A 27,334-nucleotide genomic window follows, 5' to 3' on the forward strand; every position below is an offset into this window, starting at 1 on the left:
CCTTGATTTACAACCATAATGGAGCCTGCCCATTATGGCAGTAAATAGTGAAGGTCAAAAGGCAGATAATCATATGAGCGACCTGATTTTACGTCATTTTGTACGGTGACCATTAAGCAAATCACTATGGTCATTAAGTGAATCGACAGTCATTAAGTGAATGCCATAATCATTAAGCAAACCCATGGCTTGCTATTGGATGTTCTTCCTAAAGACCAGCAATAAATGCACAGTTTTGGCAAAAACGTAGTAAATCACAATCATGTAAACTATGAGATGCTGCAAACAGCTGTAAATCCAGGCTGGTTGCCAAGCACCTGCAATGGGGTCTCATAATGTGTGTTTGGGGGTGGGGAGAGAAGGTGGCCATCGGAAGCGGATCAGAAGTACCTTTTGGAGGGTCCATTTTAACTTAAAAATGTCATTATGACAACTATTCATCAGAACTACCTGTAGCTGAATGAAATGGCAGAAGCCAGTGACCTTTTTCAGCAATCTCTTTTTCACATGTTCACTTAGTGACCATTTTGCTTAATGACCTAACTGACAGAACAGAACAAGGATTGGGTGTATATACACTATTCTGAGCTCCATTATGGAGGGGGGGAAAAGAATGATGTGTTGTAAATTTGATAAAACACAGTGAGTTTTCTGGAAAATTGACATGAATCAGAGTGGGATGGATCTCATTTAAATAAAACACATCAAGATTTAGAAGCCTGAGCATAGCATAAAGCACTTGGATGGAGACTCTCTGGCTGACTCCTCATACATACAACATTTTAAGACATAAACAGTAGTTTATCAATCACATTCACTATTAGCATATTGAATGAATTTAAGACATAATAGTTTGCTTTGGTTTAGAACACTGAACACAGCTTCATGATATTTGGTCTGACCTACGAGTTCAACATTTGAAGGGCAAAAACTACACAGCTCTCAACTTAAACAATGTCCACATATTGCACAGGAAAACATGAACAAAGCTGTCTGCCTCTATGACCTACAAATATCACTGTTCATTTACTGTGGGCAGTAACTGTCATATCTTCACCACGTATCTAAACAACCGTGCACAAAGAAAACCGCTCAAAGCAAAGTTTGTACATTCCAGGATTAAAAGGATGGGGGGAAATGCTGATAGTTCAGAGAAAGCTAAGATGACAGAAGTTGGCTTTAAGCTAGAACCAAGCTGTTTAAAATCTGGACAAAGAGGGGAAGCACACAAATATTAAAAATACCTGACAACAATTTTTGGAGTAAAAAACAATATTAAAATGGAAGGGGGGAGAGAAAAATAAGTCTTCTCAAGTAGACTTGATGTTTTGAGAAACACCTGTCAGGAAGGAATAGAAAGTTTTCATATAATTACGCTACTGTTTTACATGCAGATTGTAAACATGTAGACTTGTCTATGGAGTTTCTCAGTTGTCTAGGTCATAATTGTCTCAAAGTTGCTTTTTCTAAAGGCAACTAGACTGTTTTTTCCTTGAAGAAAAAGAAGTTTTGCTTCTCATCCAAGTTGTGACTGGATAGTGGAGGGAAGACTTGTACTATGTCTTTTCATATAAGGAAACTGAAGCATGTCAAGTAGCCCTCAATTCCAGAACTAAAAAATAGCAATTAACAAAATTTATCTGTATTATTTAGCTGGATTCACACATCAAAATAAGCCATAGCACAGCTTGTTTAGTTTTGATTAAATATGATATGTAAATCCATATATGGCCTAACATTGTGTGCAAATCAAGCCAGTATGGACTGATACACTACGTTTTACAACATGACTTAGTATGGTTAGTATTGCATCTTTACCACTTTCTTTGGCCTCTGGTCTTCTCCATTAGTGGCCACAGAGTATTTGTAGCAATAACTAAGTACTGTTGCTAGGTTACTGCCATATCAACATTAGATCTTCATGAGAAACCAAAAGAGGTTATTATATTCACTAGAAAAACACCAAACTGTTTAAAAAGAACACTTACTTACAGACTTATTTTTACTCTTCCCAAATATTACTGAAATTGCAGAAGCCACTAAAGTCAATTACTATGATCAGTTACCCAGAATTCAAAAGGTAATTTTGAAAGTAACTTGTCCTGAAGAGGCTAAAAAGAAGAAAGGATAGGCTATCTTTAAATAGCAATGACAGCTTTAGCATTATTCTCTCTATTTATTCAAGTAATGACAAAATCTTTTTGGTTCTATTTTCAGTTTATTTTTTACTATCATGCTGTAAGATACTAGGTTGATAAGCATTGATAGCAAATACACTAATGTGACATTTCCACAGGATGGAGCAATAATTCAGCTTTTGAATAATTATTGCTTCTTTTCCACTCGGATCTTAATCATTTGACTGCAATTCTTGTCAATACTTAATGAACTTTAAAATCTATATCTGTATCTAGATATCTGGTTCTTTCTATATCATCTATCTATCTATCTATCTATCTATCTATCTATCTATCTATCATCTATCTATCTATCTATCTATCATCTATCTATCTATCTATCTATCTATCTATCATCTATCTATCATCTATCTATCAACTATCTATCTATCTATCTATCTATCTATCTATCTATCTATCTATCATCTATCTATCATCTATCTATCTATCATCTATCTATCTATCTATCTATCTATCTATCTATCATCTATCTATCATCTATCTATCTATCTATCTATCATCTATCTATCTATCTATCTATTTATCTATCTATCTATCTATCGGGGAGGGTAGTCTTTCCAATAAAGGAGAATATTTGTAGCTCAGGGTTGACATAAGGGGTCCCTAGTGCTCTCCGAGCTTGCTTGTTTTCTTGTAGAAGTTTTATTACCCAAACTCAGTAACATGATGTTATATGATGTTACCTAGTTTGAGTAATGAAAAGTCTACAAGAAAACGAGCAAGCTCAGAGAACACCAAGGACCTCTCAAAGCAAGTCCTTGCTGGAAAAAATTGGCAGTAAAATGGTGATTATTTTAATATTCTAAACAGGAATTTCTTTACTGAATTTTTTGAATGTGAGCATCTTCTATTATATGTATTTATTAAATTTATTCACCAGCCATCTCACTCTGCAAAGCGACTCTGGGAAGCTAGTAATATTCATTGAAGTAATGCAGTATAGTAAACTGCTTTTACTCTATTGCCAACAATACAACAAAAATGTGTCCATCTCCAAAATGTTCAAAAATCTGGTCAAAATGTTCAAAAATCTGGCCCCAAACTGTTGGAAGTGTAAAAAAAACACCAGGCACTTTCTATCATATGTGGTAGATGTGCAATGAGGCAAAAAAATATTGGAAAATGATTCAATCATGGTTAGAACAAATGGTGGGAGAACAAATTATGTTTAAACCAGAAACTTTTCTCCTAGGCATAATACCGGAGGGGTTTAAGAAAGATACACTCTATCCAATTATACATATACTGACTGCAGCGCGCATAACCTATGCACAGCATTGGAAAAAAGAAAATACACCATCAGAGCTAGATATAATCAGAAAAGTGTTGGCCTGTGCAGAAGCAGATAGGCTCACTCTTGAACTTAAAAATAAAGGGGAATCAGAATATTTTGAAGTATGGAACAGATTTTACGACTGGTATAAGACAAGATGACAAGACTGGAACAAATGTATATATTGTGATTGGACAGAAGGATAGACAATGTATTAAGTAGATTAATTGTTAATGGTTGAAACTAGCTGTATATAATGTGAATGTATGGTCACTCCGACTCCGCGGTATTGCATTGTTTTAAATGTAAAAATAATAAAAATATATTTTAAAAAAAAAAGATGTGTCCATCTGGTTACAAGGCTTGAACATTACTCAGAGGACTTATTCAGCTGAAATATAGAATTCTCCAGCAAGTATTAACTTGTTTCCTAATGAGAACTGCTTGTCCTGGGTATCTATCTATAATAATAGAGCATAAATACAACTTATGCTTCTCTATCTAGAGTAATCTTCTTTAGTTATAATTTCCTGGAATGCAAGATTGATATCAAAATTGTAGGTCCTTAAATGCACTAAATCTGCAGAGTCCAACATGGATGCATAGACATCTTGCTTGCTAAGCCTCATCCCTCTTGATTGTTTTATGCTTACCAAGTATTATCACAGCCATAATGCTTTAAGTATGCACTCTAACCCATAAGATAGCAAAGACCTATATGGTCACAGATAAAATAAAACAAATCGATCATAAATACTACAGTATGTCAGGTATTAAGTCATTTGCAATTTTGTCTGTTGTCTGCTATTTCCTACAGCTATTTTACTCTAGGTTATTTTAAAAAGTTTTTGATTAACTTAAGTATAAAAACAAGAAGAGTTAGATTTGATTTTAAAATGGTACCATATATATGTATATATAGTAGAATGTACTATATATAGCATAATTACTTACTATATCCCATCTAAAAATTATATACGCCATCCAAATTGAGACTCTTACAGAACATTAACAATTGTATATAATATTAATCAAAACCCTGACAAGACAGACCTCAGTGACAATCCGGGCAATAAGATATAATGTGTGTTTTGGCACTTAATTGTACTTTTAGAGTTGCATAAACAAGGATATATTATTAAGAAACAAAAAGGTGAATCAGTATACTAGCGCTAACAAAAGTTAGCATTACAAGAACAAGCAGTAGCAAATTTGCAGATATACTCCCTGTCCCTGACATAAAAGCAACATATGTGCTGTCATTTCATTGTTTATTAGTTGAGACCACTTCATAAACATGGTTTCATTTCATGGCTGCCAATATTTGGTTGTAATCACAGTTAGTCATAGTTATTCACACCTCTGTCCACCAGCTGCCAACCCACCACCCTTATATTTTAAGCAAAAAACGCAAAGCAAAGCACTAGCAGCATTATTTTTATTTCCAGGAATGCTGCTATGCTTCAAATGGATATAAAAAGCCTTCTTAGAAAATAAAGAGATCAATGAATAAAAATTAGCTTTGTTTCTTTGGTTGGAAATATGCTGCCTGCCTAGAAAGTACTTGAAGGGAAACAAGAATAGTCTGTTGGCAACAGATGGAAGTGATGGTAAGAGTCATTTTGGTAAGCTGGAAATATCCTTCACAACAGTTCTTTTAAAACTTCTCAAGATTTCATCGCAGTTGTTTTGTGAGACCACCCACAAAATTCCCGAAGTACTGAATAGATGAATAAAATTGGGGATATCTACACTACAGTAAAAAAAAACCTATTACAGCTGTTTAAGGTAAGTAGCTCTATGATGTTCAACTTCACAAGACAGCTTTTGTCACCTTGGTGCCCTCAAGATATATTGAATTACAATTTCTTCCACCAGCCACCTGTGAATTATGAGATGTTTGATCAAATACACCTAGAAGCCAGTACATTGAGTGAAGCTGTTTAAAACCATAAGGGCAGATAAACATTTAATAAGATGACTTACCATCACTTTGGGCTTTGTTTTTCATTTCTTCCTTCCATGTTGGAATATCTTTCAAGAGTACACAATCCCGTAAATATTCTTTACGTCTCTCTTCCAATGTCATTTTCAACAAACGTTCTATCAGAAAGCACATGAATATGTTTTAGCAAAATTATGAAGCAGATTCATTTGTAGCATGAATCAATTATGTAGTTCTAATACAAGTATTTGAGGAATGTATGTAGACTAAGATCAGATTTCAAGGAGATTCAACTAATTTCTTTACTCATCCTAATTACTAAGACTTGGAGTGAACCAAAACTTCAACAACTCAGATATGATTTCAGAAGCTCAATAAGTTGTACTTTAAGTACTCTAAGTACTTTAAGCCTAAATCCATTTGAGAAAGTTTAGGGATGAGAGCAACATTTAGTTCTTAAGAAAGATTGCATTTATTCTGTTTATATATCCTTTTTTGCTATTTTATACTACAGTTTGTAGGCCACTGTTTGATCTTGGCAGATTGATTAGTTTACATGTTATTGTTCTAAAGCAGATATTAACTCAATTTTTAAATTATATAAATTATTCTAAGCCATTTAAGCATGGTAAACTTCACTCCTCACTTGAAATTCCACCAATAGATAGTTCTTGATATTATGGTTAACAAATCCCATAAACTATTACATCATGTTACAACTTGAAACAGTTTTTGAAATTATTTCATTAATGGTTATTTCATAATTTAGAACTTATCGTCCATTGGCATTAGGCATTTAAATATTTGTCTCAAAAATAACATATAGTACATACATTAGTGACCCCACTACCACCACTGTATCAAAATGATTAACCATGTGTAGCACTTAGGGAATTGATAAAATTCAAAAGCTACCATTTGAGTCATCAGTGACAATCATCTACCTGGAAGTAGCCATGGAAGCATGAATACTGTTCATCTGTACTGGCAATCCCATTTCTAGCATTAATAATAAAGGGCAGATATGATATTGTTGCCATTACAGAAACTTGGTGGGATGAAACCCACAATTGGAACATACAGCTAGAAGGATTTAAATTATTTAAAAGAAATAGACTAAATAAAAGAGGTGGAGTTGCACTATATATAAGAAATAACTACATCTCTACAGAAATAGAGCACAACAAGAGAACTATCTTGACTGCATTTGGTTCAATATTAAAGGAGGGGGGAGACATTGCCATAGGTCTATACTATAGGCCACCCAACCAAGCAGAGGAAGTAGATGAACTTTTTGCTACTCAACTATGTATGTAGGAAGCACAGACAATAGTAATGGGGGATTTTAACTACCCTGACATCAACTGGGAAACAAACTCTGCACCAAGTGGAAGATCCAACAGGTTCTTAACAAACCGAGCAGACAACTATGTTTCTCAAAAGGTAGAGAAGGGAACAAAGAGATCGGCCATATTGGACTAAATTCTCACTAACAGAGAGGAAATGATAGAAGGTGTTGAAGCTACAGAACCTTGGGGGCAAGTGATCATGCAATACTGGAATTCAACATTATGCAAACACAAGTAGTAGAACAAAGTCAAACTAGAGTATTGGATTTTAAGAGAACTAATTTCAATAAAAAAGCTTGGGAAGAATTCCATGGATGAGAATCCTCAAGGGGAAAACAACTCAAGAAGCTTGGGAAATTTTGAAATATGAGATTACAAAAGCCCAGTCTAGCACAATACCAATGAAGAAGAAAAATAAAAGCTCCCAAAAGAAACCAGCATGGCTGCATAAAAAACTCTCTGACAAATTGAAAGAGAAAAAGGATAAATATAAAAGTAGAAAGAGGGGGACATAACTAAGGCAGAATATCAGCAAATAGCCCGAGCCTGTAAAGATGAAGTGAGGAAAGCTAAGGCTCACAAGGAAGAAAGGCTTGCCACAAAAGTAAAAAATAACAAAAAAAGCTTCTTCCAACATGTTAAAAACAAGAAAAAAGTTAAGGAAACAATTGGTCCATTGCTGGGAGAAAGTGGCAAGAAGGAGACAAGCAATAGGGAGAAAGCAGAACTATTTAACTCAGTGATTCCCAAAGTGTGCGCCCAGGGAGCCGCGCTATCGTCATAAGGGCGCCGCGAAGCCGGGCGCCCACTTCCCTCCCTCCTCTCGGGCTTTGGAGGGAAGCTTCTGCAAAAGCCCGGGCATGACAAGTCTCCCAGGCTGAAATTTGCCGAGCTGTACACGCGCGCCTGTTTTCCACGGTGTGGAGCAGCGGCGAGATTCTGGGCGGCGAGCGATGATTCCGGGGGGCATCAGTGGGGGGGGGCAGGGTCCCCCTCGCGTTCCTCATCTTCCCGGATGGCCCCTGGAATCATCGCTCGCCGCGCAGAATCTCGCCGCTGCTCCACGCCGTGGAAAACAGGCGCGTGCGCACAGCTCGGCAAATTAAAGCCTGGGAGACTTGTTGCCACTCGCCTTGCTTTGCAGAAGCTTCCCTCCGAAGCGTTCCGAGGGAGGGCTGTAAACTTCCCTCCGAAGTCTTGGGAAGTTCTGAGGAGCCCCCCAAGGCAAAACGCCGCTGCCAGGTAGCTAAAAGTACGTCTCTGATTCGTCTCTGTCAGTCTCTCTCTGATTCCCTCTCTCACTCCCTCTCTCTGTTCCTCTCTCTGTCTGTCTGTCTCACTCACACACACACACACTGTGGTGACCACAGTGTGTGTGTGTGTGAGTGAGACAGACAGATAGAGAGAGGAACAGAGAGGGAGTGAGGGAGGGAATCAGAGAGAGACTGACAGACAGACAGACACACACACACACACACACACACAGAGGGGGAGGGAGGGAGAGAAAGATAGACAGACAGAGAGAGAGACACACACAGAGTGAGTGATTAAGTGAATGAGTGAGAGACAGACACACCCACATACACAGAGTGACAGAGAGAGAGGAAGGGAGGGGAGAGAGACAGAGGGAGACACACACACACACACACACACACACACACACAGAGAGACAGAGAGGGGGAGGGAGGGAGAAAGAGACAGAGAGACACACAGAGAGTGAGTGATTAAGTGAATGAGTGAGAGACAGACAGACACACACACACAGAGTGACAGAGATGGGGGAAGGAGGAGAGAGAGACAGAGATACAGAGAGAGAGAGAGACAGATAGACACCCAGAGAAAATGACAGAGGGAGACAGAGAGGGAGGGAGGGAGAGAGAGACAAAGAGCCAGAGAGAGAGAGAGAAAGAAAAAGAAAAAAAGAAAGTGGGAGAGAGAAAACAACATATGACCACAATTGAGCCCAAAATTTTGGTTGCTAAGCAAGAGCGGCTCTCCAAATAAATTTCAATCGTGGTTTTGGCGAGATTTGGCTCAGTTGAAAAAAAAGGTTGCCCACCACTGGGCTAGTGTGGTGGTTAAGTTACTTTTCAAAAGCTATTTTTCTGATCCAAGATTTGAGAAGTTGTGCAGCGAACAACAAGCCCATCCATCCCATTAATAATTTTAAATCATTAAACGATGTTCAATAAATTGTGAATTTAAAGCTCGTGTTTAATTTATTTTTCAATTAACCTAACCTTAACGAACTAAAAAGTAGATTTCCAAATCCTTAAAAAGTCAAAAATTTAAAAAAATTGGATGTACCTATTAAGGGAGCCTCGGAAAAAATCCGAAGTGTTATGGGAGCCGCAAACCGAAAAAGATTGGGAACCTCTGATTTAACTCATTTTTTGCATGTCTTTACACAAAGGGAAAACACAATCCAACCTATCAAAAACAGCACCACAAAAATCAGATTAGGAACACAAGTTGAAATAGGGAAGAAAATGGTAAATGAGCACCTGTCTACCCTAGATGAGTTCAAATCACCAGGACTGGATGGATTACACACCAGGGTTCTGAAGGAACTGGCAGACGAGATCTCAGAACCACTGAACTATATCTTTCAGAGATCCTGGAGCACCGGGGAACTGTCAGAGGACTGGAAAAGAGCTGATGTGGTTCCCATCTTCAAAAAAGGAAAAAAAATAGATCCAGGAAACTATAGACCTATCAGCCTGATCTCAATACCAGGGAAGATTCTGGAAAAGATAATCAAGCAACGAATTAGCAAACATCTAGAAGTAAACAAAGTAATAGCCAAAAGCCAACATGGGTTTGTCAAAAACAGATCATGTCAGACTAATCTTATTGCATTCTTTGACAAAGTGACAAAATTAATGGACCAGAGGAATGCTGTCAATATAATTTCTTGGACTTCAGCAAGGCATTTGATAAGGTAGACCATAACATACTACTAGATAAAGTAGAAAAATGCGGGTTAGACAGCATCACCACCAGATGGATTCATAACCGGCTGACCAACCGCACTCAATGTGTACTCCTCAATGGAACTGCATCTACATGGAGGGAAGTATGCAGTGGAGTACCCCAAGGCTCTGTTTTAGGCCCAGTACTCTTCAACATCTTCATCAATGATCTGGATGAGGGGATAAATGGGGAACTCATCAAATTTGCAGAAGACACCAAGATGGCAGGAATAGCCAACACTCCAGAAGATAGGCTTAAGATACAGAAGGATCTTGACAAACCTGAACATTGGGCACTATCTAACAAAATGAAATTCAATGGTGAAAAAAGTAAGGTTCTATATTTAGGCAAGAAAAATGAAATGCACAGGTACAGTATAGGTGGTACCTTGCTCAATAGTAGTAAGTGTGAGAGGGATCTTGGAGTCCTAGTGGACAACCATTTAAATAGGAGCCAGCAGTGTGCAGCAGCTGCCAAAAAAGCCAACACAGTTCTAGGCTGCATAGGGATTGAATCAAGATCACATTAAGTGTTAATACCACTTTATAATGCCTTGGTAAGGCCACACTTGGAATACTGCATTCAATTTTGGTCGCCACGATGTAAAAAAGATGTGGGGACTCTAGAAAGAATGCAGAGAAGAGCAACAAAGATGGGAACTGGAGGCTAAAGAAGAACAACAAAGATGAAGAGCAACAAAGATGGGAACTGGAGGCTAAAACATAAGAAGAAGTTTCAGGAACTGGGTATGTCTAGTTTAATGGAAAGAAGGACTAGGGAGACATGATAGCAGTGTTCCAATATCTCAGGGGTTTCCACAAAGAAGAGGGAGTCAAACTATTCTCCAAAGCACCTGAGGGAAGAACAAGAAGCAATGGGTGGAAACTAATCAAGGAGAGAAGCAACTTAGAACTGAGGAGAAATTTCCTGACAGTTAGAACAATTAATCAGTGGAACAGCTTGCCTCCAGAAGTTGTGAATGCCCCAATACTGGAAGTCTTTAAGACGATGTTGTATAGCCATTTGTCTGAAATGGTATAGTGTTTCCTGCCTAGGCAGAGGGTTGGACTAGAAGACCTCCAAGGTCCCTTCCAACTCTGCTATTGTATTGTACTAAACTGTTTATTAAAGCAATCCTAAAAGAAGCTGTAGAGTTCAAGATTAGATTTTCTTCAAAGCTACAAGATAAATTTATCACACTAGAAACATATATAAAACAGAAAAACTTCTTGTGGACTGAGAAAGATTGTTTAATCTGAAAAGATTTACTTAATGTAATTAATAATTTGTAATTTGGACAGTGCTTTATGTATGCACATTTCAATTTAATCTCTAATTATAAATATTCTTACCTGGAGTTTAATGCAGTTTATATTCTTGTAAGTCTCTTGTAACAATGTTTAGAAATCAACCACATTTCTATACTGATACATTTCACACAACATTCCTTAGGATTGTTATGTGGAAAAACAGTTATTTCCCTCCCATCCCAGCAAAATATACTTATCTGTGATGAAGTTAGGGGCTTCAACTTTAGCACTACAGAATGTATTTTAAGAGAAATTGAGGCAGTTTTAACAGCACCAGTGACAAACTACAAAAGGGCTTTTTTTTACATCTCACAGTGCAAAGATCTAGTTTCTGTTAGAAATAATCCAAACAGAAATCCATACTATAATTTAATCAATATAGATTATGTAAAGATGATATACCAGTTTATATTATGCAATTCAAACAGTCTAATCTAACATGTAATGGCATGAGAGATGGTCAGTCTTGAACAGATAAATACTGCATGTAAAAATATGTCAATAGTTGGAGTTTCTTCTCCTTAAGGATAGATAGATATTTGAACTTTACATCAGTCATTTTATTCTTCCATGCATTTGATATTATCTATACAGCATAAGAATATGCAATATACATTTCATGTCAAACTCACACCAAAACTTCACTATCAACATTTTATTTGTTTATATGTCAAATTTAGAGACTTCCTATCTCATAGAGTGACTCCAACTTAACAAAAGAATGTTTATTAAATGTTTTATTAGGAAAAGATAATTTCCACTTCACTATTAGAAGGTTTGGTATTTTACCAAGTGAAGCAAATCATCCTCGCAAATTTAGAATGACTGAGTAAAGTTGATCTAGTAGATGTTTTCAACTCTCAAAACTTTCACACAAAACACAAACAGTGGCCATGTTTTTGTTTCGTAAATACGTTTATCTTCCCAAAGGCCCAAAGATCCAGGCTGAGCAGTCCTGTCACTTTTTTGCAACCCCCTCCACAATAGGCAGCACTAGAGTGAGAGGCAAGTTGAAATTCATTCAGCCAGCAACTTATCACGGACTGTGGCTTCCATTGCAAACATTTTGAAACAGAGAAATTCATAGGCAGCAGACAGAGAAACCTCACTTTCATTTCCAAAGTGACACTCACACCAACTCTGAGATATGTCAGCGCACCATTTGCAAAGCACCATTTGCAACCGGAAACTCCGTGAAAATACATTCCAGGTTGACAGCTTTGCTCTAGGTTAAAGCGTAGAGGACTAAGAGGAAACAAACGGTGATGACCCAGCAGAAAATAACTTTTAAAAGAGTGGGGGGATCATCGGTACCCAAGAAACAAAAGATTCACCAGGCAGTGAAACGAAGTAGGAGGAAGGTTACCAACTCTGAAAGAGAACAGACTTAAACCAAAACTAGGCACAAAAATAAAAGGAAAACCAACCATTCCCACCGATTAGCTCCTATCAGGGGGACGTCCTGGACACGTCTAGGTAAGGCTGACCCAAGAACCCTTGCCAAGGTCGCAGCACCTGAGTGGCAAGAGAGGCCTGGGCCCGTTAGGATTACCCTAAGCTGCCCCTCTCTTGGGGTGCCCCCTAACCAGGCTGCTGCGAGGGCTGTGCGGAGAGGATGCCGTCCCATCTTACTCCCCTCCCCCGCCTCCGAAGGCAGGCTCGGTGTCCGGAGAAGAAAGGAGCGGAGAGAAGGGGGAGGTGGAAAAGCGCCAGCTAAGTCAGGAGGAGAAGCGTTGCAAGCAAGGGGGAGGCGCGCGGCTGTCCTGCCAAGGTAACCCGGCGGAGGCGAGAAGGAAGGCAACGCCGCTCAGGTGAGAGCAAGGCAGAGACCGCCACTGACTCGCGCGGAGAGAAGGAGGAGGAAAGGAGGAGCGGCAGCCTTTTTTGCCCGCACGCCTCGCGAAGGAAACACGAGTGGGAGAGGCGCGGCGTTGAGGGGACCGCCCCGCACCCTCCGCTCGCCCCAGGAGCCCCGGCGGCGCTTTTCAGGTGAAGGAGGTCAGTACCTTTCTCCTCCTGCCAGAGCTTTTTCCGCTTGTTCCCGGGGTACATGGTGCTGTGGCTAGCGGCGGCTTTGAGCTGCAGGTTCCCCAGGCTCACGGGCGAGAGAGAAGCACGCTGACCCGGCTGGGCGACGGCACCGCTGGGGTGGCGAGAGTGGCAGCGTCGGTGTTGGCGGCGTCGGCGGCTGCTTGCACCTCTGCCTCCTTCCCACTCCCCGCTCCTTCCAGCGCGCGTCAACTGGGTCACGCCTCGTTCTAACCCGACAGACACCCCCGCAACGCCCGCCTCCTCGCCCGCCGCCCGTTGGCCTTGCGAGACGCCGTTCAGAGACGCGCCCCGCCCCCTTGCGCTCTGGAGCTCACGGCGGCGGCGGAGGAGGGGAGGCGGAGGCTTTTTAAAGGGGCAGGACGCGTCGAGCGGTGAATAAGCGCGCCGAAGAAGCGCGGGACGGAGCACAAAGCAAACAAACCCAGCGGCGGCTACGGCGGAAGCTCGCTCCCGTGTCGGTTGAGAAGAAACGACGGCATTCGGGAGGGTTTTGTCACCTTGGGGTGCCTCGAGTGGTGGCTGGCTCCTTTGGGGCATGCTTGCTCGTTCGCTCTTGCGTAAGTTTCAACTGTGTGTCCCAAAGGTGCTTTTGCAGGAGGCAACTGGGCTTCCTTCTTTTTTCTATCCTGTCAGAGCTGAAGAAGCTTCTTGGATGAGAAGCGAAACAAGAAAAAACAAGAAAGTCCAGTTGCCTCCTGAAAAAGCACCTTTGGGACAGCCCTGACCTAGTTGACTGAGAATCCCTACAGACGTTTAGCTGTATAATTTGGGGTGAACACCCTTTGAATGATGTGGGAATAGGAATGTATTTCCAGAGGGGAAAAAAGTGCAGACTACAGGAGCCAGGAGCACTACTCAGGTTACCCAAGGACATAGATAAGCCTCCAAGTGCTTCAAATCACCCTCTAGAAGGATGCAAATGACCAGCTGTCTGCAAGGAACATAAATCCTTCCATTCCCCCATGATCCTGTCAGAGCTGAAGAAGCTTCTTGGATGAGAAGAAAAAACAAAGTCCAGTTGCCTCCCGGAAAAGCAAGGACAACCATGACCTGGAAGACTGAGAATCTCTACAGGCTTTCTATTGTGTGGGTCTCCTGCTTGGGTGTGTGGGGGAGGGGGGATTGGAGTAGATGACCTACAAGGTCCCTTCCAGCTCTGTTAATCTGAAGCTTGCTTACTCCAAATCAGCATGTGCCTGCAGTTATTTGGAGGGAGGCAACAGACCCAGTGAACGCCATGGGATTTTCCTCTATGCCTCGTTGATTAATAAAGCTTCTTTCTGAGTGGGTACAGTGTAGGTTTGTTCTGCAACTTCTGAATAAATGTGGTTTGCGCTTTGCTTAATTTCATCACCCACACTCAAGTGTTTTGATTAATGTTCTTACTCATTTATGTGCATAAAAATCTTCCCATTAAGGTAAGTTTAAGAACTATAAGAAATATATTAATGCCACTGGCAATAGTATTACAAGTAAAACACCTCTGGCCACAGCTTTACATTTTTACGTTCAATGGGATGCTTTACATTCTCCTTCCACTCCAGATTTTCTCTTATTATTTATCTTCTATTCCAAATATGTCTGCACCTGCTTTAGGTACATTCTCATAAGACCCTTTGGGGCTAAAGTTTGTGTTTGGTGATACGTTCACTATATTTGGAGGATTAAGAGAAGGCTGTACTAAAGCAGCAAAATAATGCAAACGTTTGATTGTGGATCTAAAGCCAGGTCCTTTCAGGAATTTACCAACAATCTTGCTTTGCCGAGTTGCTCAGTTTTGTAGCTTTAGCACACTTGGCCAGAGACTGAGGGCTCTGCCCTCCTCTGTTAAGCTGTCTTTCATGAACCCTTTACAATGGTTCATTTAGTGACCGTTCAAAGTTACAACGGCACTGAAATAAGTGACTTATGACCATTTTTCACATTTATGGCCATTGCAGCATCCCCATGATCACATGATCAAAATTCAGATTCTTGGCAGTGAATTTATTTCTGTTGGTTGCAGTGTCCTGGGGTCATGTGATCACCTTTTGCGATCTTCTGACAAGCAAAGTCAAAGAGGAAGCCAGATTCACTTAACAACTGTGTTACTAACTTAATAGCTGCAGTGATTCACTTAACAACTGTGGCAAGAAAAGTAAAAATGAGGCAAAACTCACTTAACACGTGTCTCACTTAGCAACTGAATTTTGGGGTTCAATTGTAGTCATAAATTGAGGACTACCTGCATTCCTTTGTGGCTATTTCTGTGGTGTCACGATAGAACACATACTATTGTTCAACTTCTAATTGGGGAAAAAAAACATTATACCTTTCCGTTCTTCTGAATTATTTCTGGATAAAAAGCAGTGATCTCCAAACCAACCTTTCTAACCTAATAGACAGATTGGAAATGTTGAGAATTTTATTTTTAATCTACCATACGGGATACCTGTTCATTCATTGTTGTTAAAAGGATGTAATCAGACTCAAAGCACCATTTTGCCATAGTAGTTTCTTCCATAATTTCTACTACATACAGACACTCGTAAGCTACTCTAAATACATACCTTTGTCCTTTTTTTGGTAAGCAAATTTATTCAACGGGAAACAAATACTGAGCTGCAGCATGGTATATTTTTTAAAAAGACAAAGCTTCATAGGATTCTTTCTGACCCATAGATGCTATCAGAAATGAAAATATTTTTCTGGGGCTAGCGCTAACAGATCTTGGCTGCAAAATTGCAAATGATCACTACATTCATTATTGTATTTATTTATTAATCAAATTTATATATCCGCCATATTACAAAATGCAACTCTGAGCAGCGTGGAACAATTGGTAAGCATTAAATGTGTTTACATTATACAATACAATAGCAGAGTTAGAGGGGACCTTGGAGGTCTTCTAATCCAACCTCCTGCCTAGGCAGGAAACCCTGTACCATTTCAGACAAACGGCTATCCAACATCTTCTTAAAGACTTCCAGTGTTGGGCATTCACAACTTCTGGAGGCAAGCTGTTCCACTGATTAATTGTTCTGTCAGGAAATTTCTCCTCAGTTCTAAGTTGCTTCTCTCCTTGATTAGTTTCCACCCATTGCTTCTTGTTCTACCCTCAGGTGCCTTGGAGAATAGTTTGACTACCTCTTCTTTGTGGCAACCCCTGAGATATTGAAATACTGCTATCATGTCTCCCCTAGTCCTTCTTTTCATTAAACTAGACATACCCAGTTCCTGAAACTTCTTCTTATGTTTTAGTCTCCCATCCCCTAATCATCTTTGTTGCTCTTCTCTGCAATCTTTCTAGACTAGAGTCTCCACATCTTTTCTACATCGTGGTGACCAAAACTGAATGCAGTATTCCAAGTGTGGCCTTACCAAGGCATTATAAAGTGGTATTAACACTTCACGTGATCTTGATTCTATCCCTCTGTTTATGTAGACTAGAACTGTGTTGGCTTTTTTGGCAGCTGCTGCACACTGCTGGCTCATATTTAAATGGTTGTCCACTAGGACTCCAAGATCCCTCTCACAGTTACTACTATTGAGCAAGGTACCACCTATACTGTACTATACTGCATTTTGTTAATTAATTATTAATTACATTAAATAATTTCATTAATACTCCTAATGCTACCATTGATTATTAGTTTAATTTTCTGCAATTGTGTCCATGCATATTTTATATAGGCAACCTGTGATATCCATATGTTTTAATGGCAGCAGGAAAAAAGAAACTCACTCTCTAAATTAGATCATTAAAATCAAGAAGCAAATGATGTGGGGGTATGTATCAAAAGAGATATTTACCCGTACTTATATTTCAATTCTAGTACACAAGTTAATTAACTTTTCAACTTTTTTCCAGGTAAGTTTTTCTATTTTGCTAAGTAATATTGGGCTGACCATTGCATAAACACACTTATATTATACCATGAATCACACTGAATTTAAACATGTTCATTTATTCATTCCATTTTTACCGCTGCTCTGTTCCATACCAATTCTGAACAGCTCACATACTCATCTTAAATAAAGTATACTTACGGAAATAGAATGTCTGGGAATCAACACAATGGAACTGATTCTCAGGTAGATACTTGGATGTTCTAGAATCCAATGTTGTGCTTCAAGAAATTCCTGTAATGCAGCCTGGTAGGAAAGTGGCAGAGCTAAAATCTGAGCGCTGAAAATCATCTTGAACTGTAGATCTCAAAGTTATAATTTTTTAATGTAAGACTTCACTTAATACAGACTAAACAGTTTAGTTTCAGCAATTTATAGCCAGCTAGTCTGGTGGTTAAGGCACCATACTAGAAACCAGAAGATTGTGAGTTCTAGCCTTACCTCAAGCATGAAGGCCAGCTGGGTGATTTGGGGCCAGTCACTATCAGTCCAACTCACTTCATACAATTGTTGTGGGGAAAATAATGAAGGATCATTAGGTATGCTCATCATCTTGAGTTATTTAAAAGATAATAAAGGTAAAGATAATAAAAATTAAATTATTAGACATTTGAAATATTTTGTCACCATTACCAGTAGAAACAGGAGACAGGAATCTGCTGATCTACAACAAATTAAAGTAAATCAAAATATATTCAGATGTATCTTTCGGCAATGCCTAAAACAAATGATTACAGGCCCTAAACCTGAATCACTTTTCAGTTGCCCTTCCTTTATATTGCTTTTCTGTGTGAACTCTTCCAAGGTGCTGGAACGTTTATGGTTCCTACTGTCCTCAATCAGTACATATCATACTGCCATTCCCTCTTTCCCTAATACATTTAAGGAAACACATTTACTGATGCAAGGAAAAAGAAGAGGAAGGAGGAAAAGTTGTTATAAATGGAAGAAACTATTGTTTCACCCTCCCCTCCTATATTCACAAATGATAAAGGTAATTGCACAATATATATCTCATATTTAAGAATCCTAGATATATGAATTAGCATAACCCAACCACTGTCATAGTGCATGATAGCTTAGCTTTGAAAAAAATAATGGAAGACAACATTCTTCATGGAACCTTATCTTCTTTCACCACATCTTCAGTTATTTTTATTGCCATGAAAAGCCCTTTAAGAAGGGAACAGTAAAATGATTTTATTTGATTTAATTGATAGCACTAGGATCTTCTGTCAAAGAGGTTTAAGTGTTCATCTACCTTTTGGTGCCAAAGTGCACCGTCTACCTATAGTCACATTTTAGCTTACCATGTTGCATGAAACCATCCTCTGTAGCTATTTGTGGTAATTGCATAAACCCAAAATATTGGATTAAGAAAGGCACAGTTCCATTAATCATTGGTAACCCTGTTGTGCAAATACAGCCAAAAATCCATTTGGGATGCTTTACATCCACTCCATATTTTCTTTCTTATTGTTTACTTTCTATTCCAAATATTCCAAAGCAGTCTGCACCTGCTTTAGGTACTTTTCTCATAAGACCGGCTCAACTTCTGGTTCAACATGGATGGTTTCATTTTTTCTTGGCAATAATATGAAAGTAGTTTGCCCTGCTTCAAGATTTTCCTTTTAAACTTGTCAGTCTGAAAGTTCATCTTTCCAAGCACTGGCCAGTTCCAATTTAAAAGCCCTCTGCTAGGCTAATTGCAATTTTTTTTTTCACAGCCTACTTTCAAGAAGGAAAGAAATTGCTTCCTAATAAGGTGGAGAAAGATCAGGGAAAAGACAAGAGCATATGTAAAAGAAAGAGTACAAGCAGAAGAAATGAATGTTTTTTTAAAAAAAAAAACTTTTAAAGATATAATATGATTCTGCACATTCACTATGGACTTCGTTTGGAGTCCCAAATCTGAATCTTCTGTTTGGTCTCTAATGCTATCTTTGAAAGGGGTATATCAGAAATTGATCTCGCTTAAAATGCTACAACCCGGAGAGGGGGAGACTGAGCAATTCAGGTTTAGACTGAAAGTACGCCACCGCCGCTGCTCCTGCTGCTTGTGGCCCCAGGTGTTCCTGCCTAGGAATAACTGCGAAGGCCAACGATGCTGCCTTTTTTTCCGGGTAGCGGTTCAGCAGGAGACCGAAACACGTGATTGGCTAGTGTATAAAGAAAAATAGTTGCTAGGTAACCGCATCAACTTCGAGAAAACCGAGAAGCAAAAGGAGGCGCTGCATAGTAGGGACGAAAGACACGAAAGCTGCCTAGTAAAAAGTCGTTTCCCAGTACGCTATGATAATATTGGGGAATCGCTTCAGGTGGTATTATGTATATGGCTTCGTACCTCATCGCTTAAGCAATCGGGGATTCTAAGAGCCGAAAGCGGAGTAATTATTCGTCCCCGATCGCGCCTGTTCAATGAAGTTCCCCCACTGCGAAGGCTTAGGTTGGGCTTTATTTGAGATGAAGACTCCGTTTTTAGTGCTGTGTTTGATGCACTTCTGGATCACCGTTTGTAGTATGTATCTGGGATTCTGCTTCCTCCGTTTTGCGGGCTTGGGGAGCGGGGAGATTTGCCGATTGCCATTAAGTTTTTATTTGCAGAAAGAATGAGGCAAAGGTTTTTCACAGCGAGGCTAGAAAGCGGGAGCCATGAGTTCAAGTGCTCTCTTAGGCGTGAAAGTCAGCTGGGTCTCTTCCAGCTTCAAGCCACCTCACAGGGTTGTTATTGGGAAAATAGGAGGAGGAAGGTATGTTATGATCATCGCCTTGACTTATTTGTAAAAATAATAGGGATATAAATAAATAAAATCAAGAGAGGCTATTACACTGTCCTCAGGGATGTCCAACAGATATCTGTTTTTTTAAAAAATCAGATGTAACACATAGTCATCCACAAACAAATTGTCATGATTTCCATGGATCAAAAAGCCTGGTCTTCATAATAAAACATTTGAAGCAAATTCCAAAACATTAGAACATAGCATTGTTCTAGATCAGGGGTGTCCAAACTTGGGAACTTTAAGACTTGTGGACTTCAACTCCCAGAATTCCCCAGCCAGCTGGGGAATTCTGGGAGTTGAAGTCCACAAGTCTTAAAGTTCCCAAGTTTGGACACCCCTGTTCTAGATAGAACACTAGAAGACCTCCAAGGCCCCTTCCAATTCTGTGATTGTATTCTGTTGGTTTCAATGTAATGAAACAGGTTTCATTATCCCTGAGATAATGTCTTAACTCAGGTATCTAGTAAGTGACTCTGCCAGCCACATGTAAATAAATAAATAAATCTCTGAATATGTTTTATAATGCTCTACATCTACCCTCCGGTTCATATTGTCCTGAAATGCTCCGCAGAGTTAAATACATATTAGTGCATAAGCTTTTATTTCTGTCAGTACAAAACCATTCTTTTTTTTTTGCTTCCTCTCTGAAAGCTGAAGGTTTTCCCATCTTACCCTTCACATGTTATGACTCTCAGCTTCAAGCTGTAAATGTTTCCTACAAACACTGTGAAACATAACCAACATTGTGCCATCTCTTCTTACATATAGTTAATCAGACATTCTCAGGAAAGTGTGTAAAGCAATTTTGGAAATCTGGTACCCTCTAGTTAAATTGGACAACAATGGATATATTCATATTTTCGCCGGCTAATTAGAAATTAGAGAATTTATCGAAATACCAGATTTGGAAGGTCTGGTATATAGGATTGCATGAAGAGAGTTTTAACTGTATTTTTTTCAATTGAGAGTTTCAAGTAAGTAAGTGATAGTTGCGCTAATTTTGTTTTGACCTTTTCCCGCTTGGTAGTTGAACCTTTCCCACTTATTTCTTCCTCTCCTAGTAGATTCAGGAATTGGGTCAGTTATACTTTTCCTGTGAACCACTCATTGATGTGAACAGCAGGTGACTTTATAGCTTTTTCTTTTATTTGGCTGACTCAGTAAATTGTCCAAAGTACTCCATTAATAGGTCAACCTTATTTTTGACTGAAGTTAAAAGTTTGGAGATGGAGATAATCAACTGTGCTGTTAGTAGGCATTGTCTAGTTGTAAAGTCTTTACATTCTTCCTTTTTAAGTTCATGATTCCCACCTTGAATAAGCAACACAGCTTTTGAACAAACAGCAGTAGGGGAGCATCCTCCACTAGGGAAAAGTTCCATAAGGTGTTGATTTTCAATCTCTGTTTATAGAACCCATTCCAAAGAGTTATAGAAGTTATAACTACCTGGAGAGTAAATAGAGTTAGAGTTACAGGTAGCCTTCAACTTACAACCTTTCGTTTAGTGATCATTCAAAGTTACAACAGCAAAGAGTCAAGGTGGCGCAGTGGTTAGGGTAGTACTACAGATTACTTCAGCTGACTGCTAGCTGCAGTTCGGCAGTTCAAATCTCACCAGGCTCAAGGTTGACTCATCCTTCCATCCTTCCGAGGTAGGTAAATGAGGAGCCAGATTGTTGGGGAAAATATGCTGACTCTGTAAAACCACTTAGATAGGGCTGTAAAGGCACTATGAAGCAGTATATAAGTCTAAGTGCTATTGCTATTGAAAAAAGTGACATGACCGTTTTTCACACAGACAACCATCCCATCAACCATTGCAGTCATGTCATCAAAATTCAGATGTTTGACAGTTGTCATGTATATACAATACAATACAATAGAAGAGTTGGAAGGGACCTTGGAGGTCTTCTAGTCCAACCCCCTGCCTAGGCAGGAAACCCTATACCGTTTCAGACAAATAGCTATCCAACATCTTCTTAAAGACTTCCAGTGTTGGGGCATTCACAACTTCTGGAGGCAATCTGTTCCACTGATTAATTGTTCTCACTGTCAGGAAGTTTCTCCTCAGTTCTAAGTTGCTTCTCTCCTTGATTAGTTTCCACCCATTGCTTCTTGTTCTACCCTCAGGTGCCTTGGAGAATAGTTTGACTCCCTCTTCTTTGTGGCAACCCCTGAGATATTGAAACATTGCTATCATGTCTCCCTAGTCCTTTTATCATTAAACTAGAACATACCATGCAACCGTTCTTCATATGTTTTAGTCTCCAGTCCCCTAATCATCTTTGTTGCTCTTCTCTGCACTCTTTCTAGAGTCTCCACATCTTTTCTACATCGTGGCGACCAAAACTGAATGCAGTATTCCTAGTATGGCCTTAACAAGACATTCTAAAGTGGTATTAACACTTCACATGATCTTGATTCAATCCATCTGTTTATGTAGCCTAGAACTGTGTTGGCTTTTTTGGCAGCTGCTGCACACTGCTGGCTCATATTTAAATGATTGTCCACTAGGACTCCAAGATCCCTCTCACACTTACTACTATTGAGCAAGGTACCACCTATACTGTACCTGTGCATTTCGTTTTTCTTGCCTAAATGTAGAACCTTACTCTTTTCACCATTAATTTCATTTTATTAGATAGTGCCCAATGTTCAAGTTTGTCAAGATCCTTCTGTATCTTAAGCCTGTCTTCCGGAGTGTTGGCTATTCCTGCCATCTTGGTGTCATCTGCAAATTTGATGAGTTCCCCATTTATTCCCTCATCCAAATCATTGATGAAGATGTTGAAGAGTACTGGGCCTAAAACAGAGCCTTGGGGTACTCCACTGCATACTTCCCTCCATGAAGTTCCATTGAGGACTACATGTTGAGTGCGGTTGGTCAGCCAGTTACAAATCCATCTGGTGGTGATGCTGTCTAACCCGCATTTTTCTACTTTATCTAGTAGTAGGTTATGGTCTACCTTATCAAATCCCTTACTGAAGTCCAAGTAAACTCTGGTCCACTAGTTTTGTCACTTTGTCAAAGAATGCAATAAGATTAGTCTGGCATGATCTGTTTTTGATAAACCCATGTTGGCTTTTGGCTATTACTTTGTTTGCTTCTAGGTGTTTGTTAATTCGTTGCTTGATTATCTTTTCCAGAATCTTTCCTGGTATTGAGGTCAGGCTGATAGGTCTATAGTTTCATGGATCTATTTTTTTTCCAGGACGGTTGCAATGTCCTGGGGTCATGTGATCATCTTTTGCAACCTTCTGACAAGCAAAGTTAAAGGGAAGCCAAAATAACTTAACAACCATGTTACTAATTTAACATCTGCAGTGATTCACTTAACAACTGTGGCAAGAAAGCTCATAAAATGATGCAATACTGACTTAACAACTTTCTTGCTTAGCAACAATTGAGCTCTCTACATGGGGCTTCCCTTGAAATGCACCCGGAGGCTACAGTTGGTCCAGAACGCAGCCGCGCGGGTAATTATGGGGAGTACTAGGTACTCCCATGTGACACCGTTCCTGCGCGAGCTGCACTGGCTTCCTGTGGTCTATTGGGTGCGTTTCAAGGTTTTGATAACTATCTTTAAAGCGCTCCATGGCTTAGGACCTAGTTACTTGCGGGATCGTATTCTGCCCCATACATCCCTGCGACCAATTCGCTCGCACAGAGAGGGCCTCCTCCAGGTGCCGTCCACTAGACAATGTCGTGGGGCGGCGCCTAGGAGTAGAGCCTTCTCTGTGGCGGGCCCAGCCCTGTGGAATGACCTCCCTCCGGATATTAGGAATACCTCTGACCTCCGCTCCTTTCGTATTAAGCTTAAGACCCACCTATTCCAAGCAGCTGGCCTGGCTCAACTTTGATCTAACCATATCGCTCCTGACGGGTTTTTAACTGGGTATTTTAATTATATTTAATTTCTAGGGGTTTTAAATACTGCATTTTAATTGTTTTTATTTATCAGCCGACCTCCTCCTTGTGTATGTCTCAGTATATGTCTTTGTTATATGTTTGTTTTGTCCACATATTTATTTCGTATGTTTCATTGTACGCCGCCCCGAGTCCTTCGGGAGAGGGTGCGGCTAAGAAATAAATATAATATTATTATTATTATTATTATTATTATTATTATTATTATTATTATTATTATTAATTGTGGTTGTAAGTCGAGGACTACCTGTACTTGATCTTGAAAAACTAAGCAGTTGAATCAAGGTAGTATTGGGATGAAAAACCATTTGGAAGTTCAGGCACAAATAATTTTTTGGGAAGTCCTAGAAGAAAGCAATGCCATATCATTTTTGTACTGTTGCCAAGAAAGCAACTTGGATGTATTCATAGTCTTTTAGAGATCAACCCAATAGAAACGTATAAATAATTATTTAAATTTAAAAAATCCAAATAAGGATCTCATTGTTCTTTTGGGAGTTATTTATTCCTAGATGCATATATTACATTTTGGACTGATAATTTTGGAAAAATACAGAATCTTTCACTCATTCAACCTCACCCGAATCAACCTATAAAGTAGGTTATCCAGTGATTTTGAATGTGATTAGGAAATCCAAGAAAAAACAGCCCCAATGTAAACTATCTTTTTAAACTCATTTCAATTTTAGGGCTTAATTATGTAAGGACATAGCAACTGCAATAGCAAAAGCACTTACACTTATATATTTCTTCATAGTGCTTTACAGCCCCTTTTAAGTGGTTTATAGAGTCAGTATATTGCCTCCAACAATCTGGCTCCTCATTTGACTGACCATGAAAGGATGGAAGACTGAGTCAATCTTGAACCAGTGGGAATCAAACTGTGGGCAATCAGCAGAATTAGCCTGCAATACTGCATTCTATACAAAGAACTAGTTAGTCTGGTAACCTGTATCTTACATTGCAATGCTTCTCCTCCCTCACCCCCACCCATAACCAAGAAGGTGGAGTCAGCAGAAAGTTATACATCTTTGTTTCATTTACTTAGTTTTATAGTGTGTTCAGAAACATTAATCATTCTCTTTCAAGAAATTTTGAAAATATTTTGAATACAGTATACACAGGAAACCAACATGGAAATTTTAAGACAAGATGGATGGTAATGGGGGAAGAGTGGGCAGGGCTCACAAAGGGTTCATTCTACCTTCAGGTAGATGAGAAAGGTTGATACCATATTCCCTCCATACTAGTGGTGGGATTCAAAAATTTTTACTACTGGTTCTGTGGGCGTGTCTTTGTGGGCGTGATGTGTCTTTGTAGGTATGGCAGGGGAAGGATACTGCAAAATCCCCATTCCCTCCCCACTCCTGGGGGAAGGTTACTGCAAAATGCCCATTCCTTCCCCACCCTACTAACCTGCTTTCCAGCTCCGTTCTCCTGTTCAGGGCAACAAAAGAAGATCGGCTGGGAGGCAGCAGGGGCAGGGCCAGCCTATTTGCTGGTTCTCTGAACTGCTCAAAATTTCCACTACTGGTTCTCCAGAACCTGTCAGAACTGGCTGAATACCACCTGTGCTCCATACCATATGGTATGGAGGAAAATGCCCAGTTGTAATTTTTTCCAGCTTCCCTAGCATGATGTAATTAAAAGCCCACCATTGGAGGAAAATAATTAAAAGACGGAGGGAACTCTGCAAAGAGCATAAAGGGAAACTGGAGAAGGATGTGTCTTACAAAGTTGGTTTCAAATGTGTGGAAAAAAAGAACAAAATGATTATTTTAAATGTGAATGGCACTTTTCATTTTTGAAGTGCTGGATTTAGAGAATTGAAAGTTGATTGAAATACCTGCTCATCTAGAAGAGTCACTGAAAATTCACTTCCCTCACTCTCATCTGTCACATCAGGAATAAATAATAGCTTTGACTTTGGTCCTTTTAAATAAACTTTTATAGTTGTTCTGGCATAGGAGTTTTTCTGTGATCATTTAAAAAACTTTTCTGTTGTTGGAAGTGTTGGTTATGAGAGTTTGCCAAAGCTTGGATTAGAATAGAGACAATCAGGAGCTGTTGGACAAATTGGATTTTTTTAGGTGATAATAAACAGGCTACGTTTCACTGAGGTTGCTTGATTCAATATTTGTTTAATTAAAATAGCTCATTAGTGGACTCGGCTATATCGCATGTCCAGAACAGTGTCCCTATCACTGTTTTATTTATTTTGAAACTGCCCATTTCCCTCACAAAGAGTCTCTGGGCAGTTTGCAAGTAAAATAAAAACAGTGTATAAAATTACAAATTATATATAAAATTGAAAAAGGCAAGGATGAATTTAAAAAAAATGTTAGAAATTAATTAAAAGTTGTGGGGAGGGCTTTCAGGGCACTGACCAGCCCCATGGTTGCATCCTCCTTTGTAAATCCCTCAAAAGATGCAGAACAGTGTTTTCACACCTGTCTGAAAGGCCAGGAAAATGGGGTCCTGCCTCACTTCCAAGGGGAGAATGTTCCACAGCATGGGGACAGTTGCGGAGAAGACTGTCTTCATGGACTCTGTCAGTCAGAATTCTTTAGCTGACCACGTCCATAACATACTTTCCATGCCTGACAAGGGTGGGACAGGCTGATGTAATGGAACCAAGATGGTTCTGTAGGTAACCTGGTCCAATGCCAAATCTTGAAATCAATATAGGTCACTGGAAAAAGTCAGTTTAGAAAAGTGAGGTAATTTTTCAATCATATTGCCTGATTCAAATGTACAGAGAATGGGGACTAGGAACGGGTTGTTCCTTGTGCCGATGGCAGGCTTTTTTTGAGCCTGTCAGATCAAGAGGCAGTTAGAGGTGTTTTTTTTACGATCTTTAACACCTCGGACACTCTTAAATTCTTGGAATTTATGAGGGAGAGATTCAGCTGCTGGGTTGAGCCCTCGTGTACCCTCGTGTACCCTCCAGGAGGATTTATAGCCTCCGGAGTCCGACGAGGTTTACCCCCCTTCGCAGTTGTTGTTTTCTCCTGCCTTTTTGATAACCTCTGCTATTTAGCAGAGCCAGTCGCCGGGAACAGCCTTAACATCTCAACATCCCAAGAAGGAAGCAAGACTTTTGCAAGTATTTTAAGTCTTAATTGGGGGGGGGGGGGAAATCCCTTTAAAAAGAACGCTACTGCTGAGTTTGAGAGGCATGGGCTTAGAACAAAGGATTCAAAATGGCGTTGATTTATAGCTGAAAACCTACCGAAAACGAAAGCTAATTACTTGCTGATAGCCGGGGCAGTAAAGGCGGAACGGTTGAAACAACCCTAACTATTAACAATCTTTAAGCCAGTTTACATAACCTGAACTACTTAAATGTCAAAGTTTTAATTTCGAGCAACTTAGAAAGAAACATTTGCAAGTATTAATTTACAGCTGAATACCTAAGGAAAACGAAAGTTAATTGAATGGTGACAGCTAGAGGCGGCTGTAAGAATTATTAATTATGGCAACGGAACAAAAAGCTTCACCAGGTGCCACAATAAATTATCAGGATTTCAAGGACTTCATAAGGAAGAAAATGCTTTTTTACGCAAAGAAATTAAGGAGGTTAAAGAAATGTTCAGGATACCATTAAAAAACATGATCAGCTTGACAAAAAATTA

At 39.6% G+C, this 27,334-nt stretch overlaps 2 protein-coding genes across 3 annotated transcripts in view; one reads left to right on the plus strand and one right to left on the minus strand.

Moving 5' to 3' along the window:
* Window positions 1-13,322, minus strand: part of MACROD2 (mono-ADP ribosylhydrolase 2) — a 1,131,713-nt gene extending 1,118,391 nt beyond the window's left edge. Inside the window, exons 1-2 of one of the 2 annotated variants that reach the window (XM_081941614.1) lie at window positions 13,055-13,322; window positions 5,458-5,574 (exon numbers count right to left, since the gene is read on the minus strand). In XM_081941614.1, coding sequence (XP_081797740.1) covers window positions 5,458-5,574; window positions 13,055-13,100 — 163 coding nt within the window. In that variant the 5' untranslated portion in view covers window positions 13,101-13,322. The remainder of the gene's footprint in view (window positions 1-5,457; window positions 5,575-13,054) is intronic. The other variant, XM_081941613.1, reaches the window with a different exon arrangement.
* A 6,010-nt stretch (window positions 13,323-19,332) lies between these two features.
* SEL1L2 (SEL1L2 adaptor subunit of SYVN1 ubiquitin ligase) overlaps window positions 19,333-27,334 on the plus strand; it is a 52,725-nt gene continuing 44,723 nt past the window's right edge. The window contains exon 1 of the mRNA XM_081941848.1: window positions 19,333-19,506. Within this exon, the coding sequence (XP_081797974.1) occupies window positions 19,407-19,506 (100 nt within the window). The 5' untranslated portion in view covers window positions 19,333-19,406. The remainder of the gene's footprint in view (window positions 19,507-27,334) is intronic.

The sequence above is a fragment of the Natrix helvetica genome (genome assembly GCF_964273705.1).
Source record: "Natrix helvetica genome assembly, chromosome: 2".
Taxonomy (NCBI): domain Eukaryota; kingdom Metazoa; phylum Chordata; class Lepidosauria; order Squamata; family Natricidae; genus Natrix; species Natrix helvetica.